Raw genomic sequence first — 17,793 nt, 5'->3', positions numbered from 1 at the left:
CTTGTAAGTATTTGAGTTGTATAACAAAAATATACAACATTCACTGAAACTAACCATCATCATACTTCCTTTACAGTTATTTTAGTTAAGGTTTCAAGTTAACTCACTGGCGTGTAATTATGAAATTATTGTTCTGATCCTCTGCTTACTTTGAAAGTGATTAATCAAAGTCAGAGAAAGCCAACCATCAAGTCAAGCATGTTTCAAATTTCCTATTCAAGGATAAAACAAAAAAGATGAGCTAATTTTACTTTAATTAAATCCTCATTTAGAAGTCTGAGATAAATGTTTTCTATTTAAGTTTCAATTAGACTTGAGTTGTACTCCAAATTTCATATATTCTTTCCTTTCGCTACTTTATTACACATTCCCAATTAAGCTTTCCTACTTATACACCCAACTATAAAAGATTTAAAATAGTTTTGTCCTGATTTACTAATAATCGAACAACACATTTTAAAGTCCTATAAGAAGGCCCACTTCCCTATCCTATCCACTAGTGTCATCCAAATGGAATTGCTCCATACATTCAATGGGAGATTCTTAACCTAGAAATTACCCTGCCCCACTACAAGGTGGGGTAGCCTTTCGTATATGTGACAGTAAAATAGGGAGGCAGTGGAAAGGGGAACTACCCAGTCTAGAATGACAGAACAATAAGGGCTGCAAAAAGGAACCTTTTTTTGCATGGGATTAAAAATTAAGTCTCACGTACCCAAAATGGTCAACAATGCCATAAGCAAAATATGGGTCTATCTATTCCTTCTCTGGACTCTGTTAGACAACAAGTATAGTAAAGCAAAATCTTGGAGAATTTTTTGGCTGAGGAGTGGCATAAACACTTCAACTAAATAAAGTAAAAAGTCATTACCAGTGACAGTGTGCCTTATTAAACTTCATACAGATTAAAGGATGGATATCTGATGGAACATCTCCTCCCATACATACCTACCTGAACCCTAAGGTCAGCTTCAGGAGTCCTTCTCTGGGAACCACCAGGTATAAGGCTATGCAAAGGATATAAGGAAAGTGGCTACTAGGAGGAGGACCTTTTCGGCTATGGCACCCCATTTGTGGAAGCAGCTTCTCAGAGAGGTGCAGCTGGCAATGACGATCTACACCTTTCAGCGCCTGGCTAAAACCCATTCATTTTCTCAGTATTTTAATTGTTGAAATTTTATATTTTCTGTGTGGGACGGCATGTGGATTAATCATTTTAATTACTGATTTATTGTTATTGATTTCATATTCTGTTTGTTATTGTTATTGGTTATATATTTTATTTTTATTGATAATGACGGTAAATTGTTTTGGTTTTATCCTATTGTGATGTTGGGTTTTGTTTTATATTGTAGTGTTATAAACCAGCCAGTGAGCACACTATAAAAATGTTGTAAATAAGGAAAAATGTTCCATCTTTATCAAAACCATCTCAGAAACTTATCTATAATATAATTTACACTCAGAAAAAAGCTGCCCTGCATTCCATGCTGCCCTTCAAAATGATAGTTAATATTCTTAACTGGTAAAAAAAAAAAAAAGTATGCCCATGCCAGAGCTTTTACATTGAAAACAAGTGTGACATAATTCCTAGGGAAACAGGAGGTTGCAATCCTGCATATTTGGGATAAGTTGTATGAAAGTGGTAGAAAATACTTCCATGTAAACACCTTACATATATATGTAATTTAATTTGTTCATATTCACCTTTTCTCCTTCCCTCCCTTTCCTTTATTGTCTCTCTTCACTCATTTCTCCTCTATCCCAACTAATCTTAGAGATCATGAGCTTCTTAGTGTGTACACATGTCTTTTCCATATATAACTCTGTAAAGCCCAAGTATATCTATGCTTTTAAGTATTAAGATTCAGTTTGAACCAGGATTCAGCCAAATTACAGTATTCAGTTCCTGAATTTGTACACCAGGTTGAGAATTTGCATATTGCTTATTAAGAAAGGATAGCCTTCAAACCTCTTCTAAATTCCATTATATTCAAATGTCTGAAAGAGTTTTTATGTTTATATGGACACTGATTCTCAACAGATAACCTATTGGGCATTCATGGTGCAGTATGGCAATATAAACTGCACCAAGAACTCTGCAGACAAAGGCAACTGCTTATAAGACACATTGGAAGGAAACTGGTGATCACAAGCAGATTAGTCCATGGTGGCAGTGACACAAGCTAAGCAGGAGGTATGGATAATCTGGGTAAGTGCCATGGAAAAATAAATATCATGATTGGACTTAAGGCAAATGGAAACATTTCAAATTGGCTTCCTACAGTATTTTGTGGAACATATGATGTCCACATGTCCATTACCAACAACTTCAGTGCAGAACACAATAAAGGCAAATGCTGGATATGTTTTCAAGATCTTGCATTACTAGCCTCTCCCAAGACAAAAACAGCATAAATTAGAGGGGGGGATTTTCAATGCTAGCTTGCTTATACAAAGGGCTGGCAATGTTTTCTTGGAATGCCACCAAGGTTGAAACCTTCTTGGAAACCGCATGTGGGTGTAATCTAAAGGATAAAGGAAGGAAAAGGAAAGTTATCCCAGGGTTAGGTTCCAGCTGGGCTTCAGAGGCCTGCACTGTGTTCCTCACTTTCCAGAAGATTTGCTTGTTGAGATTAGGTATAGCACAAATTCCACTCCTTACTATAATAAGATACAAAAGTTCCCTACCCAGACAACTCATATACGAAATAAGATGCCCAGAAATTACTAGCATGGGACTATACCCACAGGATGACAAGGTCTTAAGGGGGTCTTGAAATTGCATTTTGTATTTTCATTGCAAAAATACCTGTTAACTCTTCCTGCCCTAGCAAATCATTAAATATGTGTAGTCATGATACAATAGAATCAACTGTAAGGCATGATCAGAAAAGTGAGAACAAAACATGATTACAACAAATGCTTGGAGAGAAGGGCTGTGAAAGGAAACACCGTCATTTCCCCTTGTCTGTGTAACCCCTTTGTTTCAGCTCAAACACTGCACCCCACTCCCTGTTTAAAAACAAGAAACAGTCACCACTGCATCTAGCTTGTTCCTCAGAATTCCTTTATTTAAAGCATGACATTATTATCTCTAAATAAATTAACACTGGTTGAAATATGACATAATAACCCTGAATGCATAAACACATTTGTGTTGCTTGATAATAAAACAGATTAAGGGAATTCTTAGCGGGAGGGGGAAACAGCTGCTTGGTCAAGGATTAAAAAGCAACTGATAAAGACCAGGACACTAGCCGTGTGGATTCTTTTAAAAACAATAATAGCCCCATGCGTAGTCTTCTACCTCCCTTCTCCTGCAATGTCTAATTTAGCCTTCTGAACAAACCACTGTCCTTTAATGACCATACTGGCTGGAGATTATGGGAATTAAAGTCCCATCTGGAGAAGGTCAGTTTGGGAGACTGGGTTAGTATTACAAGAAATGCAAGGTAATGCCATTGCACTGAGAGTTACCTGGCTTTGTCACAGGTTTGACAGATATTAATGCACGCCGCAAAATGGATGAGGTGACATCACTGTGCTATGAATATTGCTGCCTTTGTTTTACTTCACTGGCTGACATTTGTGGGAGCAAGGAGAGTTTCAGAATGGTGATATCATACAACATATTCTGTAGTGTTACATTACATTAAACATTACAGATTAGAGCTGTTGGTTTCGGTGGCAACTAAGTAAATCCCATTACATGTAGTTCAAGCCACAGTAATGAAACCAAAACAAAATTCTATAATGGTGCCATTACAGTTACTTTCTTTCTATAATTTTATTATTTATTCATTACATTTCTATACCACCCATAGCTGAAACTCTCTGGGCAGTTCACAACATCAAGTCACCCAATCCAGATTTCAACTAGGCCCAACTCTGTTTAGCTTCCAAGATTATGTAGGATCAGGCACTTCAGGCTATACATAAGATTAGAATTGAGTGTGCTGAATTGTGCTCAATATTTTTTTTGCTTTATTTTACTGCAGTTCTGATATAGAAATAATAATATAATTAATATAATCTGTTACCAGCACCAAACAACCTTTTCCCTTTGAGCCATCCTGCCACAAAAGGTTGATAGCTAAAAGGTTTTAACATGTAAAACGAACATTCACTAATGCCAGCAAAGCAGGTGGCCCTTGCATTCAACAGTCCTAAAGGAACTAGTAACATTAGACTGTGGAAAGAGCCCCAGGCATACTGCACAGATTTCAAATATACTAACTAGCCTACTGCATTGGCTGATTGTCACCACCTTTTCAACCACAACCTTTCCAACCACAACAAGAACCTGCTGGGTTTTGACAAAGATCTGATCTATGTTTCTAAATACTTAGCCTCAAAGTACTTTTATTGCAGTCTTTCAACCTGAAATCCTTTCCTTACCTTTGCACTCGCCCAAGCTTTAGTACAACTCCTTGAGTAGCTAGTGTGTGGTTAAGGAGAGGAAGCTATGCTTGTTTGCATGGAATCTGCCATTTCCGCCCCTGCCAAAACACTTGTTTAAAAAGTCATGTAATATCTCTATTAGATTGTAAATGCAATTGACAAGGAAATGGCCTACTGGCAATGCATTACCTTTGTGGCAGCGCCAACCAGCCTACAGCAAAATAGCATACAGAATAACTTCAGCATGCATTCCCAAGTAACAAAACAGTGTTTTACATAAATACCACAGAATCTAAGCAAGATCCAGAAAAAGCAATGAAAGTTTGCCCAAGCTTTCATGCTTGCCTATATCAATTGAATGTCTTAAGTAAAACAAAATAGAAAAGCATCTACATATGTCTAGGAATCTTGTGAAGCTGGATCATGTAACACTGGGAAAACTATCACAACTGAAATCTGTGTATTTCTTTCTAACCACTGTAACAACTCACTAATAAAAATTAAGAAGAACTATGGATATCAAATATACAAAAGAGTATTAACTGCATACATGCCCTTAAAGGCCAGAACACAAATTATTAACAAGAACATGTGTTCTGTGTAAGGCAACATTGTTATTTTAAGAATGACTTTGCCCTTTGATATAATACATTTGATTATAAGGATTAAAAATATTCACAATATGTCATGTTAAAATACTGACCCCTTAGTTTATAAGCAGCTATGGTCATGCTTAGAAAATCTTCTCTAATAATTTAGCTCTTACTTTTCATTAACCAGTGCAACTCACAAGCAATTATGCCAAAGTTATCCCAGATGTAATGAGGATGGTATCATTAATGTTCAAAACATCATTGTTGTTAAATATAAATAATCTTTAATCACTATGCATACATGGATTGTGGGCTTCCCATGAGCATTAGACAGGCCACTATGGCTCTTAGGCCATATATTCCTTCAAAATTCAGAAATGCTATTTTGTTTCCTTCACATTCTAAACATGAGCATACACCTACCAAAATTAAGATATATAAATAATATCTCAAACTCAAACTCAGTCATCTACTACCCTATAACTTAAATTAAGAATGGCAGTGCATCTTTCTCTACAGCCTGTGCTTGCTCTAAGTTTGAGAGAGCCAAAATATCCTCAGTCCACCCTCCTGATAGGGAGTCAACCTATCCACATAGTGCTGTTGGCAGCTGCTGTTTCTGCTCCTCCTCTTAACTTTACTACCACCTGCTTTCTTGTCAGGCACAGAGCCATTGAGAAAGCAAGCAACAGAATCCACTGCTTCCTACACCCGAAAGAAAAGCATATAAACAAGCAGGATGCAATCATGAAGAGCTTGAAAACATGCAACAAGATCATTAGGAACTCCCAGCTATGTCAGACTATGACATTGGCCCTCCTTCATCACGCCAGCAACACTAAAAATGTAACTAGGAAGCCAGAAAAGCAGAGCATGACTAGGCACTTTTGGTGCTGTAAGGAGCAGCAGCCTTAATCCATTAACTTAAATATAAAAATCTAAGTCCACAAGGAGAAGAAACCAGTGTCCTTAGAATGATGGAGGTTAGCAAACTAGATGAGCCAAATAAACTACAATTAGTCCTACTGATCCCATACTTTTTCTTGCCAATGGGACACAAGAAGAGAACCAACCTCAACACTCCAAGCCCATACTTTAACCTCTTCTCCAAACCCTATGGGGAAAAATATTTCAATTTTGAGGAAAGTTCCTCTTTCTTACACACAGAGGACTTCAGTGATAAGCTAAGAAACCAGGCTTCCACTGGGAATTACTACTTTCAAAAGGTGAGAATAATGGATATGATTTGAAAATGAGGGGTACCGCAGCAACCTTTTCGATTTAGATGGAAAAGGCTTGTCTGCACATTATCCTGTGTTTCCCTTTATTTCATTATTTTGTAGTGAAACTCAGTGGACATCCAAGAAAAGAGCAGGCAGGTATAATACTCCAAGCCCCTGGCTGGAGAAAGATAACTACAAGTTAGACCTCTAGCCTTAGAGAAGAACTCACCCTATTTCCAACTGTGAGCCAAGGTACTCCATTGCCTATTATTCCAAAACTAGAGAAGAACTAGCTAATACCACATAGATATAACACAACTCCCTCAATAATGTTTGAATAAATAATACTCAGCTATTTTTACAAGTGGCTTGCTGTATTTCTACATAAATGGTGACTCCCTAAATTGCCAAAATTAGCAAAGCTAGATAAGTAAATATTAAAATATGCTTGGTGACAGCAGAAGCCATTTTGAAAGATGGCTACTGATTTATTAAACTTGAGGTTTCAAATACACGTTATCTTTTTATAGCATAATGGACACCGTTACTTTCTGAAAAAATGCGTATAGTTGTCAAGGTATCTTAGCCTACAGCTGCCATCACCTCTCACCTGTGACTACATTGGCTAGAGCTAATAGAAACTGTAAATCAAAACATTTGAAAGGTTACCAGTTGCAATTCCCTGTTGCAAGGTTTACATTTTACCCGCAGTTTAGTTGCTTAGTTCTGAATCCCAGCTATAATTAGCAGCTGAACACAAAGCTCTAGTTCCAACCATCAAGAGAATTACAGGAGATGTGTTTGGATGCAATACTAAACCATAGTTGGACATTTAAGAATAACTCTAGCCTTCCCTGCATCTGCATGTTTCTGTTCCTCCCCTAACACAACCACAAAGAGAGTGGATGTGTCTTCAATTTTAGATTACAGAATATCATGCTGTTGTCCAAACTCTAAACCATGGCTAATCTTAACTTGGTTAGTGAAAACAAGCCAGCTTCATAAACCAGGGGTTGATTGCTTGTTTTTATTAAATGTAGTTGTAGTCTGTTCTGTTTTGGACAACATGGCAAAATATGAAATCACTTCTATTAAGATGTTGAAGTGAAATCTTCTAAACTCTGAAGGGGAGAAGCATGTGAGTTTAGGCTCATTTTCCTAATATTATGCTACTGGTTAGGCATTACTTCTGAACCAGTCAAGTACCTCCTACTTCTACTTTCCCACAAAACAACAATATAAAGATCAACTGTATTTAATAATGAAGTCATACTATATGATTCTTACCCTCATTGGATGTATATCAGCATAGGGTGGCTTTCCTTCTGCCATCTCTATTGATGTAATGCCAAGGGACCAGATGTCTGCCACACAATTATAACCAATTTCTTGTATTACCTCTGGAGCCATCCAAAATGGAGTACCTATGACAGTATTGCGCTTTGCCATTGTATCCTGTAATTATATTATTGAAAACCTTAACGTACCTCAAAATATTTTTCTCTTTTCTATTTGTAATATTGCATATACCAAAAAGTGTTGACAAAGTTCAGCAATAAACTTTTTTAATGTAATATCTCTGAGATTATATGAAATATGATGTATTAGACACAAAATAAGTTGTCTACAATGTTTGCAAGCCAAATCAGTGCCTTTCATTAGTACCCCAAGAAACGAATTTGTGAAACATTCACAAAAAGTACCCCCCACATTACTTTTACTAGTACATGCATTTCATGTACTATAAAACCACAATGTGTAGATATAATGAATATCTTTTCTGAAGGCATATAACATAAGGGATATACAACAGGGTGCTGGATTCTGCCACAGCTCTTTACGACAAATACATGTATACTTGCCACCATTTAATGCATTAAATATCCCTAAAACTACTGAATCTATCTGCAGCAGTAAGAATCAGACTTTTTTAGCCCATGGTCTATTTACAACTTCAGTAGAATCAGGCCACCCAGATGTGAGGCCTCCAGCTCTAAATGCAAACCACTGAACTGTTCTCTTTTCTTTCTTTCGCTTGTGCATGTTGAGATTTTCAGTAGTGTTATACGTGCTGAATTCATCTTGTTAATTGTTCACCACATGTTCAGAGCATGATCTGGGTTCAACTCTCTATTATAAAGCTTTACAACACAGATGTCACTGCTGGGATGAAATGCCGTAACATACATACTGATCCACTAACAACAACAAGGCAAGCTGATGTCAGTAAGCAAAAATATCCACACAAACTACAACTCACTATTCAAAAAAAGATTTACCTCTTCTAAAAAAACCCCTCTTATTACTAGCCCTGAAAAGTAACAAATGCAATAGAAACTTCTTTGTAGAGTGGTTTTTGCTCATAAGTAAAATAAGAGTTTACCCAGCACTTAATACTTACAGTTAACTGTCCAGCCACCCCAAAGTCAGCTAACTTGGCATGCCCTTCCGTGTTTAAGAGGATGTTTCCTGCCTTTATATCTCTGTGTATTTTTCTCATGAAGTGCAAATATTCAAGTCCTTTAAGCGTAGATTTAAGAATGGTTGCAATTTCATCTTCTGTAAGCTATGAGGAAACATAAATAACCAAGTATTTTTCTTGTGTGTACACACACACACACACACAGATTACAGTTACATAAACAATTGAAATGACTAAGAAATGTGAACACAAAATTATGCAAACTGCCTTATAATTATTATTTATATAGCATGTAAAGCTTGTGCAAAATGTTTCACAAATACAGAAAGCAAGACCCCATCAAGATCACACTCTTGCAATCCAATCCACATGGCCTGACCTCCTTGAGCCTGCATATGATTGCACAGAAGTCAACAAGCTTCAAACATGAACTAAAGTCCCACCAATAAATAACAAATTGTAGACACAAGGCTAAGCAAATGCACCATGAAAGGCACAAAGGTTTATATATGCATAGTCAAAGCCTGGACTATGTATTTTGGCTTTTGGCTCTTGGCAGAGGCAGAGGCTGGGAGAGTGTGCTGAAGGTGGCCAGGGGACTGGCAAAGGCAAGGCAGGAGCTGGGCAGAGGAGTGGGAGGCAGGAGCAGCAGAGAGGAAGGGAGGCAGGGCCAGAGAACTCAGGAGGCAGCAGAGGGGCGGGGCCAGTGGCCTGTGAGGCTTACAAGGCCGCACTCAGTCCTTGTTGCATCGTCCCTTGTCTGCGTTCCATAGCTGCAGCTCAGGCTGCCCAGGGACTCCCTCGCCTGGGGCAGGTCTTTATTTATTTATTTATTTATTTATTTAAATTTTTATTTTGTCTGCATGTGTGTGTGTGTGTGTGTGGGGGGGGTTGTCTGAAAGAACTAAGCGAGTGAGGAGTAGTGCAGGACAGACAAGGCGGGGGACCAAGGCAGGGTCTCTGAAGGGTTCCCACTGTCAGGCCAGGAGATGGCCTTGGCAGGAATCACAGGTGTTGCCGTCCGCTGTGGCATGTTCATCCTTCTCCCTCAGGAGACGCAGGGATACAGCTTGTGAGCCTCCTAGAGGAGGAGGTAAGGTGTCTGAGGGCCGAGGGAGCTCTGCAGGCCCCCCGGGAGCAGTCCCCCTCCAGACAGAGGGTTGAAGGAGGGGCCACAGGAGGAACAGCTGGGGAGACATGGAGGCATGTCACCCACAGGAGGAGGCGGCCAGCACAGCCTCCTTCTTCTGGTGCTGGAAACAGGTTCTCTCCGCTTGAGGAGGCTGGGGCTGATAAGGCCTTGGGGGAGCAGCAAGGCTCCAAGTCTGGGACTACATGAGGCCAGGAGGCCACTGCAGGAGAGGTGAGGGCCAGGGCACAGCCACCTACCACCACCGGGAAGAGACGGCGGTGAATGATCGTGGTCAGGGACACTCTGATGAGGGGCACTGAGGCGGTGGTGTGCCGCCCTGACCTTGAGCCGAGAGAGGTCTGTTGCCTGCTGGGCTCACACATCCGGCATGTGAAGGATAGAGTGGAGCATCTTGTTCGCTTTGGGGATCACCAGCCACTTTTGGCGATCCATGTGGGGACAAATAACATAGCCAAGCAGGGTGTGTTCAGGATCACAGGGACTTCGAGGCCTTGGGGAAGAAACTCAGGGACCTAAAGGCCCAAGTGGCCTTCTCATCTATCTTACCGGTCCAGGGATTTGGGCCAGGCAGGGAATGAAGGGTTGCCCAGGTGAACGACTGGCTTAGGGTGTGGTGCCAGAAGGAATGCTTTGGGTTCCTCGACCACAGCACCTGATTTCTTGCCAATGGACTTCTGGCAAGGGACAGGTTGCACCTCACAAGGATGGAGAAAAGGTCCTCCGGAAATGCTCTAGTGAGCTTTGTCTGGAAGACTGAACTAAGGCAGGGAATGGTGGGTTCAGGCTCCCCAGAAACTTGTCTGCACTGGGCAAGTCTGGGGAGAGGATCACGGCTCTGGGGCCAGGATGTTAGAGGTACTGCAGGGGCTGACAGGACTCCTATGAAGAGGGGGCCGGTATCAGGAAAGATGGGAGGAAGGAGGAGGCTGGGGATTCCAAAGAAACGAAGCTGTGGGAAGGAGCTGAGGTGCATGTACACCAATGCTAGGAGCATAGGTAATAAGCAGGAACAGCTTGAAGCTTTCCTGGGAATAGGAGGGTATGACCTGGTGGGGATGACGGAAACTTAGTGGGATGACTGGAATGTAAACATAGAGGGGTATCACCTGTTTAGAAAGGACAGGAAGGGAAAGAGGGGCGGGGGCGTAGCTTTATATGTCAGGGAAGTGATAGAATGCAGTGAGAAAGAATGCAGCACAGATGGGGATTCGGTAGAGGCAGTCTGGGTGAAACTAACAGGTTCTGACAGGGAGAGGGACCTGACAGTGGGGATATGTTATCACTCTCCAGATCAACTTGAAACCCTGGATGATGTCCTGACAGATCAGATTCTAAGGATATCTTGGGGGAGGGACACAGTAATTATGGGAGATTTCAATCTCCTGGATATTAGTTGGGAGACTCACTCAGCAATGACAGCCAGGTCACAGCGTTTCCTAAACGCTATAGAGGGAGGGTTTTTCATGCAGAGGATTCGAGAGCCGATGAGGGGGGTGGACGTCCTTGACTTGGTCTTGACCAACAGGGAGGAGCTGATAGATGAGGTACAGATTAGGGGAGCTCTGGATGCGAGTAATCACTCCATCCTTTGCTTTGCGATCAGGGGAATGGGGATGTGCAGCAGGTCAAGCACTAGAAGCTGAGACTTCAAGAGGGCCAACTTTGGCCAACTGAAGGCCAGACTGGGGAAAGTCTCCTGGGACAGGTTACTGGAAGGCAAAGGAGTTGAGGAGGGGTGGATGGCACTCAAAAGGGAGGTTTTGGAGGCACAAGCCTTGATAATACTTCTAGTTAGTAAGGCAGGGAGGCGAAGGAGAGTACCACCATGCATACGAAAGGAGGTGGTTAGAGGGATTAGACGCAAGAGGAACCTCCATAGGAAAAGGGTACTGGGGCAAATAGACAAGATATACTGGGAGGAAGCCTGTTGCAGAAGGATTCTTCACAAGGCTAAGGCTGATTACAAGCTGAGACTTGCAAAGAATATCAAGAGCAACAAAAAGGGCTTCTTCAGCATGTAAATAGCAAAAGGGGAGACAGGTAGTGGGACTACTAAATGAGGAGGAAGGGGATCCAGTGACTGATGCGAGGGAACAGGCACAGTTGCTAAATGACTATTTTGTCTCTGTGTTCTCCCCCAAAGCAGGATGGAAGAGATCCGCATGGGAGATTAGATGAGGCCGGGAACTTAGGGGCACAGATTAGAGTCACCCCACTAAAAGTCGAGGGGCTCCTTGGGGCACTGGATGTTACAAAGGTGCTGGGTCCTGATGGGTTATACCCAAGAGTACTTTGAGAGTTGGCAGGGATTCTCTCACGCCCTCTGGCTTCCATTTTTAAGACCTTGTGGAGAACAGGTAAAGTTCCAGAGGACTGGAGGGTGATGTGAGTGGTCCCAATCTTCAAAAAGGGTAGTAGAAGGGACATGGGTAATTACAGACCAGTTAGCCTTACATCCATTGTAGGAAAAACAATGGAAAGGCTCATAATAGCAAGAGATCTAGTGATGCTAGATAGGGAAGGGAGGCTGGCGGCCACACAACACGGCTTCCACAATAACAGGTCCTCTCAGACAAACCTTGTGGAATTCTATAACAAGGTTTCAAGGTGGCTAGATGGAGGGGATGCAGTGGATGTGGTTTACCTGGATTTCAGCAAGATTTGATTTGGATTTGACAAAGTGCCCCATGATATCCTGGTTGAGAAATTGAGTTTTGAGATAGACCAATGCACTTTCCGATGGATTATGCCATGGCTGACTGACCGAAAGCAGAGAGTAATCATTAGTGGGGAATCATCAGGATGGTGGCCAGTGACAAGCGAGGTCCCCCAGGGCTCTGTCCTGGGGCTGATCCTGCTTAATCTTTTCATCAACAACATGGAAGAAGGGGTGAACAGTTGCTGATCAAATTCGCAGATGATACTTAAACCAGGGCAGTGGCCACAACTAAGGAGCAGGTACTCCAGATCCAAAAAGATCGGGACAGACTATGGAAGTGGGCAATAGACAACAGGATGGCGTTCAATGTGCATGCACTTGGGGCTCGTAGGAATGGGTGTCATTAGTACAAGTTAGGGGACAAGCGGCTGAAGAGCAGCACTTGTGAAAGGGATCTTGGGGTGCTGGCTGACTTCAGGCTAAACGTGAGTCAGCAGTGTGATGCGGTGGTCAAGAGGGCCAACGTCACCCTTGCTGCATACCCAGAAGCGTGGTTTCTAGATCAAAAGAGGTATTACTACCACTCTATACAACTCTGGTGTGCCTGCAATGGGTGTATTGTGTTCAGTTTTGGGCCCCTCATTACAGGAAGGATATAGCCAGGTTAGAGACAGTGCAGCATAGGGCCACGAGGTTGGTGGCCAGTTTGCAGGGAAAGCCATATGAGGTGAGACTGAGGGAACAGGGTCTTTTCAGCCTGGAGGAGTCTCAGAAAGGATCTGTTGGCAACTTACAGGTATGTGAGGGGGTGTCACGCAGAGGTGGGTAGAGACCTGTTCTCCCCTGCAGAGGAGAGCAGGATGTACTTCAAAGGAGCGAAACTCAGGGAACCAAGGTTCAATTTAGATGCCAGGAAGTACTTCCTGACAGTTAGGATGCCGTGGGTATGGAATGGGTTTCCACGGGAGGTGGTTGAGGCCCCATTGGTGAAGGTGTTCAAGGGTAGGCTAGACATGTGCATGGTAGGCATGTCGTGGGCAGAGACACCTAGAGCCGGGAGTCAGACTAGATGGCCTGGGAGGCCCCTTCTGACTCGCTCTTTTTTATGTTTCTATTTCTTTGTTATACAGTTTTTCCCATCTTCCCAATTCATTAAAATAAGGTAAGGTTAGAGACCCTTTGAGTTGCCTGTGTACAGAACACAATAGTATTCAAAGGGATGGCTTTGACCTTTAAGGCATTCCACTCTGTTGTACTCAAGTACCTAAAAGATCACCTGTATACCTACCTGGAGTTTTAAGCTATCTTCTTAAGGCAACTGTTCACTAACTTGGTGTCATTTCAGTGCAAGGCAAATGCCTTAGTATTTTCCCAATGCTTTTAATCTGTTCCTGCTTTAAATTAGGTTTATAAAAGCTATGGCTTTTAAAGTGTTATCTGCTTTATTATTGTTTTTTATCTCTGTTAACTGACCACAGAATCTAGTTACAGGATGACATACAGATAAAAACTACTCCAATACTACCTAAAATCCTTGCATACCACTACAAAGCAACTAATACCATTTTGCCCAGAAATTAAGGTTTTTGAATTTTCAAGATTCACTACTTATGACAGCTCACATTCTGAGGATATCTTCTGTCAGCCTTAGGATGTTTCCATAAGAAATGTGGCACAGTGCCCTGTTGATGGGCCTGTGAATAAATCATGGATTTCAAGCACAGGAACACTGGTCAGAGTTGATGTTCAGAAAGCCATATTGCTGGCTGCACTCCAGTAACACCAATCTGAGATAACATATCTACAGACAACTAAACAAATCATGGCAAGGATGAAGAAGTGGGACATGAAGTGTGAGAATACATATAAGCCTCCTGTTCACATGCCTGCTGGTAGGCCACGGTGACTCCCAAGCTCCATGCATTTCAACATGCAATTCTTCCAAATATGAAATCATGAACATGGATTCTAATGCCTTCTTACTAGCACCCCAAAACATCCAAATATTACATTTTTTTACTAACTAAAACATTAAAATGGAAATGGAAAGCCTGCTAACTTCTATTTAATAAAGTCAACTTTTCTCAGCGATGATAGAGGAAAGGGAAGAGTTGGCGGATCTGGTATTTCACCATACCAAATAATTTCAAAGATAATTAAAGAAGGAATGGTGAAATATAGAATGAACAATCATTTTCAACCAGATACATCTTCATTCCAGAAGATCATCTCCATTTGGTGGCCATTTTGTTTTGGGTTTTTTTTTAAACAAACCTGATAAGAAGTTCCATCAGTGCTAAACAATAACAACACTTATGGAATAGCCTCTGCAGAGAATTGACTGGCATCAACATTATTCTCCTTCTAGTGCCAGGGGAAAAGCTTTTCTCTTTACCAGGCATTTTAACAACTGATTTTAATTTATTTAATGTTAATGGTGTACATAATTGTCCTTTAACTCTATTATTTTTAAATGGCTGCTATGATATTGTTGTTTGAGTATAATGTTTTTAAGAACTGTGTTTTTGATTACTGTTGTAAGCCACTTAAAGATCCCTATCAGAATATTTGGTTGACATACAAGTGCAAAAATAAAAAAATATGTTCAGTAAAACAATTAAATGTTTGGTACATGCCATAGAGGGAGCTAGTTTACTGTGTTTTCTTCCTGAGCATGGAGGAGGGAGTTCCTCCTGCTCTGTAGTCAGCATTTGCTACTAGGCTCTTCTCAGGTAAGTAAAACAAAAATACAGTCTATGAATCTTTATCTACAAACCCATACTCTACTAATAAGGGTGCCAAGAGAGTGATATAGAACAATTCTACTGGGCACATCCGTAGATTAGCATTTCTCTTGGTCTTCACAGTGTCAGAGTAGCTGTTCAATGAACAGAAAGAAACGAAGTTAAAACTTCAGTGTTCAGTCCAGTTCATTCTTAACTACTACACCACACTGGTTATCTTGGTAGTTGTTGTGAAAACATTGGTTATTGTGCTGTCTGAACCAAGCTGCAATAACAAGCCGTGGTTTGTTAACCACAAACAATCTATGAAAAGAACCCATAGTCCAGTGGTGGCGAATCTATAGCATGTGTGCCACAGCAGGCACACAGAGCCCTCTCAGTTGGCACACGAGCCAAGTTGCCCCAGCAGCTGAGGACTGGATAACAATGCACATAGGGGCCATGTGTGTGCTCAGAAAGGAGTACTGGTGCCAGGCAATGATGTCACAAGCTGTGACACATTAGCCGCAACTCATCCGAGCATTCGCATGTCTGGTCAGTGCGCTGCCAAGGAGATGTGTGTGTGTGTGTGTGTGTGTGTGTGTGTTTTTGCTTGGACTAGCTGTTTTCAGGTATTATTGCAGTGTTGGCACTTTGCGATAAATAAGTGGGTTTTCAGTTGCAGTTTGGGCACTCGGCCTCTAAAAGGTTCACCATCACTGCCATAGTTTGTCGCTGGATTCTAAACTGCAGGTTGTTGATCATGGTTTGATATCTCATCTGGACAACACAATAACCCATTTTCAGCAACATCCCATGGTTCAAATACAACCCACACTCAGTTTATGTTCAATCCCTGAGTGTATACTGTCTGATCCTAGTCAGACAGTAGCTGGCAGCTGGCAACCAGGAGTATGTTCTATCAATCCATTCAACAGCCTAGCTGCTCACTCTTTTGGAAAATAGACTAGAGCTACCATCACCTATATGCTTGTATCATTCTTAGCACAATGTGCTTTACACAAGGCTCCCCTGGAAGATGGTTCGCAAGGCAGGTTATTTCAAATAAATCAGAGGTATAATAGGTGTAAGCATATTTTTAAAAATCCCTATCAGCATCACTAATTTTCCGCTCCAAAGGTCTCCAAGGTTCTTTTGAAGCCCATCAGAGCCTGCACTTGACATAGTACAGACAAAATAACTGTGCAATCCTACCCTCTCTAGCCACAAGTCAGTCCCATTTTGTCCAATGTGACTTACTTCCAGATTAATGAGCTTTTCTGTCATTCTTCTCTACATGCAGCAGGGTAAGACCAAAAAAGTATCTTCAACCCCTTAATCAATGGAACAGTGAACGAAGGTATGATGAAAGTTCAAGCTTCCCACAATTACTTCACTGTGCTCTTCATGATAATCATGGCAGCACCCCCTGGTGAGCAAGATGAGTCAAAAAAAAAAAAAAGCTTCTCCTCTTCTTCAAAGCTGCAGGGGTTAATACAGACTACCCTGACAGCTTTGTGGCAATCCCTTCCCAAGATGAGAAGGTTGGAAGCATGCTCTCTGCCTGCAAACACTACTTGGCAAAGGATCTAGAGGGACCTTTTGCATGCAAAACATGTGCTCTACCATTGAGCTATTACAAATCTTGGGAACATCATTTTTTTCCCATGAACATATCCAGATGTAATATTTTATAAAAATAAAACCTTACCGTTTTATTCCGTAATCTAATTATGTCCGAAACAGAACCAGCTCCACAGTACTCCATAACAATCCATAGGTCTGTATTCTTAAAATAGCTGCCATAGTACTTGACAACATAAGGGCTACAAATAAAAACATGGCTGTCAACATACACAAGTTAATCTTTTGATACTATTAAGAAACAGCGCTGTCCAGGATCAATGCTGCTGGAATTAAAGCTTAGTGGCTTTTTTCAAGCAGCTTGTATAGAGCAAGTCTCTCCCTCCCTCTTTTTCTCTCCAGCAGGCTTAGATGAAACTTTAGATGCAGTTTTTTTATTAAAATTTAACAGGTTAACAGCACAGTATAAATCAAATTTGCATTCTCCCTGAGATGCAGGAGAAGCATTTGTCCATGTAAAGAGTTCAATCCACAATGAAACTTCCCTTCCCAAAAGTTTCTGACTCCACTTTCACTCCAGTCTTTTACTTGTTGAAGACTATAGCAGGAATATCAGACATTCCATATAGGTCTGCTTGCTTTGTCTGTTATCTCCTGACTGGGCCAAGAAAGTCTATCATCTCCATCAATCTTTGAGAAGTTTCCCTCCTTTCTAAGGGCTGGTTCTTATGCTATGCCTGAGAATCTTCATTAAGTAACCTTAGAACTATCAAGCCATCTGCCCAACTTTGTCCTTCACCTTTACCATTTGACCTATTTCTCAGAAGTGCACAAATCTATCTAAGCAGACAGTAGATAGATAGGCCACAGCTACATAAGCTTCAAATTTCATTAATCTTTAAAAGGAGGGGGAAAAAACCTTAACATGCTGGGTGCAGGTGATAATAAAGGAACAGAATGCTCAGCATCTTTTGTATGAAAGAGGTGTTTCTTTTTAACATTATAAGTCATATACCAAGGTAGAAGAGAAAA

The 17,793-nt window shown here is 41.2% G+C and overlaps 1 protein-coding gene across 6 annotated transcripts in view; it reads right to left on the bottom strand.

Annotated features, from left to right (window-relative positions):
• STK3 (serine/threonine kinase 3) overlaps positions 1-17,793 on the bottom strand; it is a 149,622-nt gene that overhangs the window by 107,299 nt on the left and 24,530 nt on the right. For all 6 annotated transcript variants that reach the window (XM_044424369.1, XM_044424371.1, XM_044424370.1 and 3 more), the window contains 3 exons: positions 16,889-17,003; positions 8,622-8,786; positions 7,508-7,675 (listed from right to left, as the gene is read on the bottom strand). In XM_044424369.1, the coding sequence (XP_044280304.1) occupies positions 7,508-7,675; positions 8,622-8,786; positions 16,889-17,003 (448 nt within the window). The remainder of the gene's footprint in view (positions 1-7,507; positions 7,676-8,621; positions 8,787-16,888; positions 17,004-17,793) is intronic.

This window comes from Varanus komodoensis, unplaced genomic scaffold (assembly GCF_004798865.1).
Source record: "Varanus komodoensis strain SLA01 unplaced genomic scaffold, ASM479886v1 scaffold14_1, whole genome shotgun sequence".
Taxonomy (NCBI): Eukaryota; Metazoa; Chordata; class Lepidosauria; order Squamata; family Varanidae; genus Varanus; species Varanus komodoensis.
This window is presented reverse-complemented; position numbering and strand designations above follow the sequence as displayed.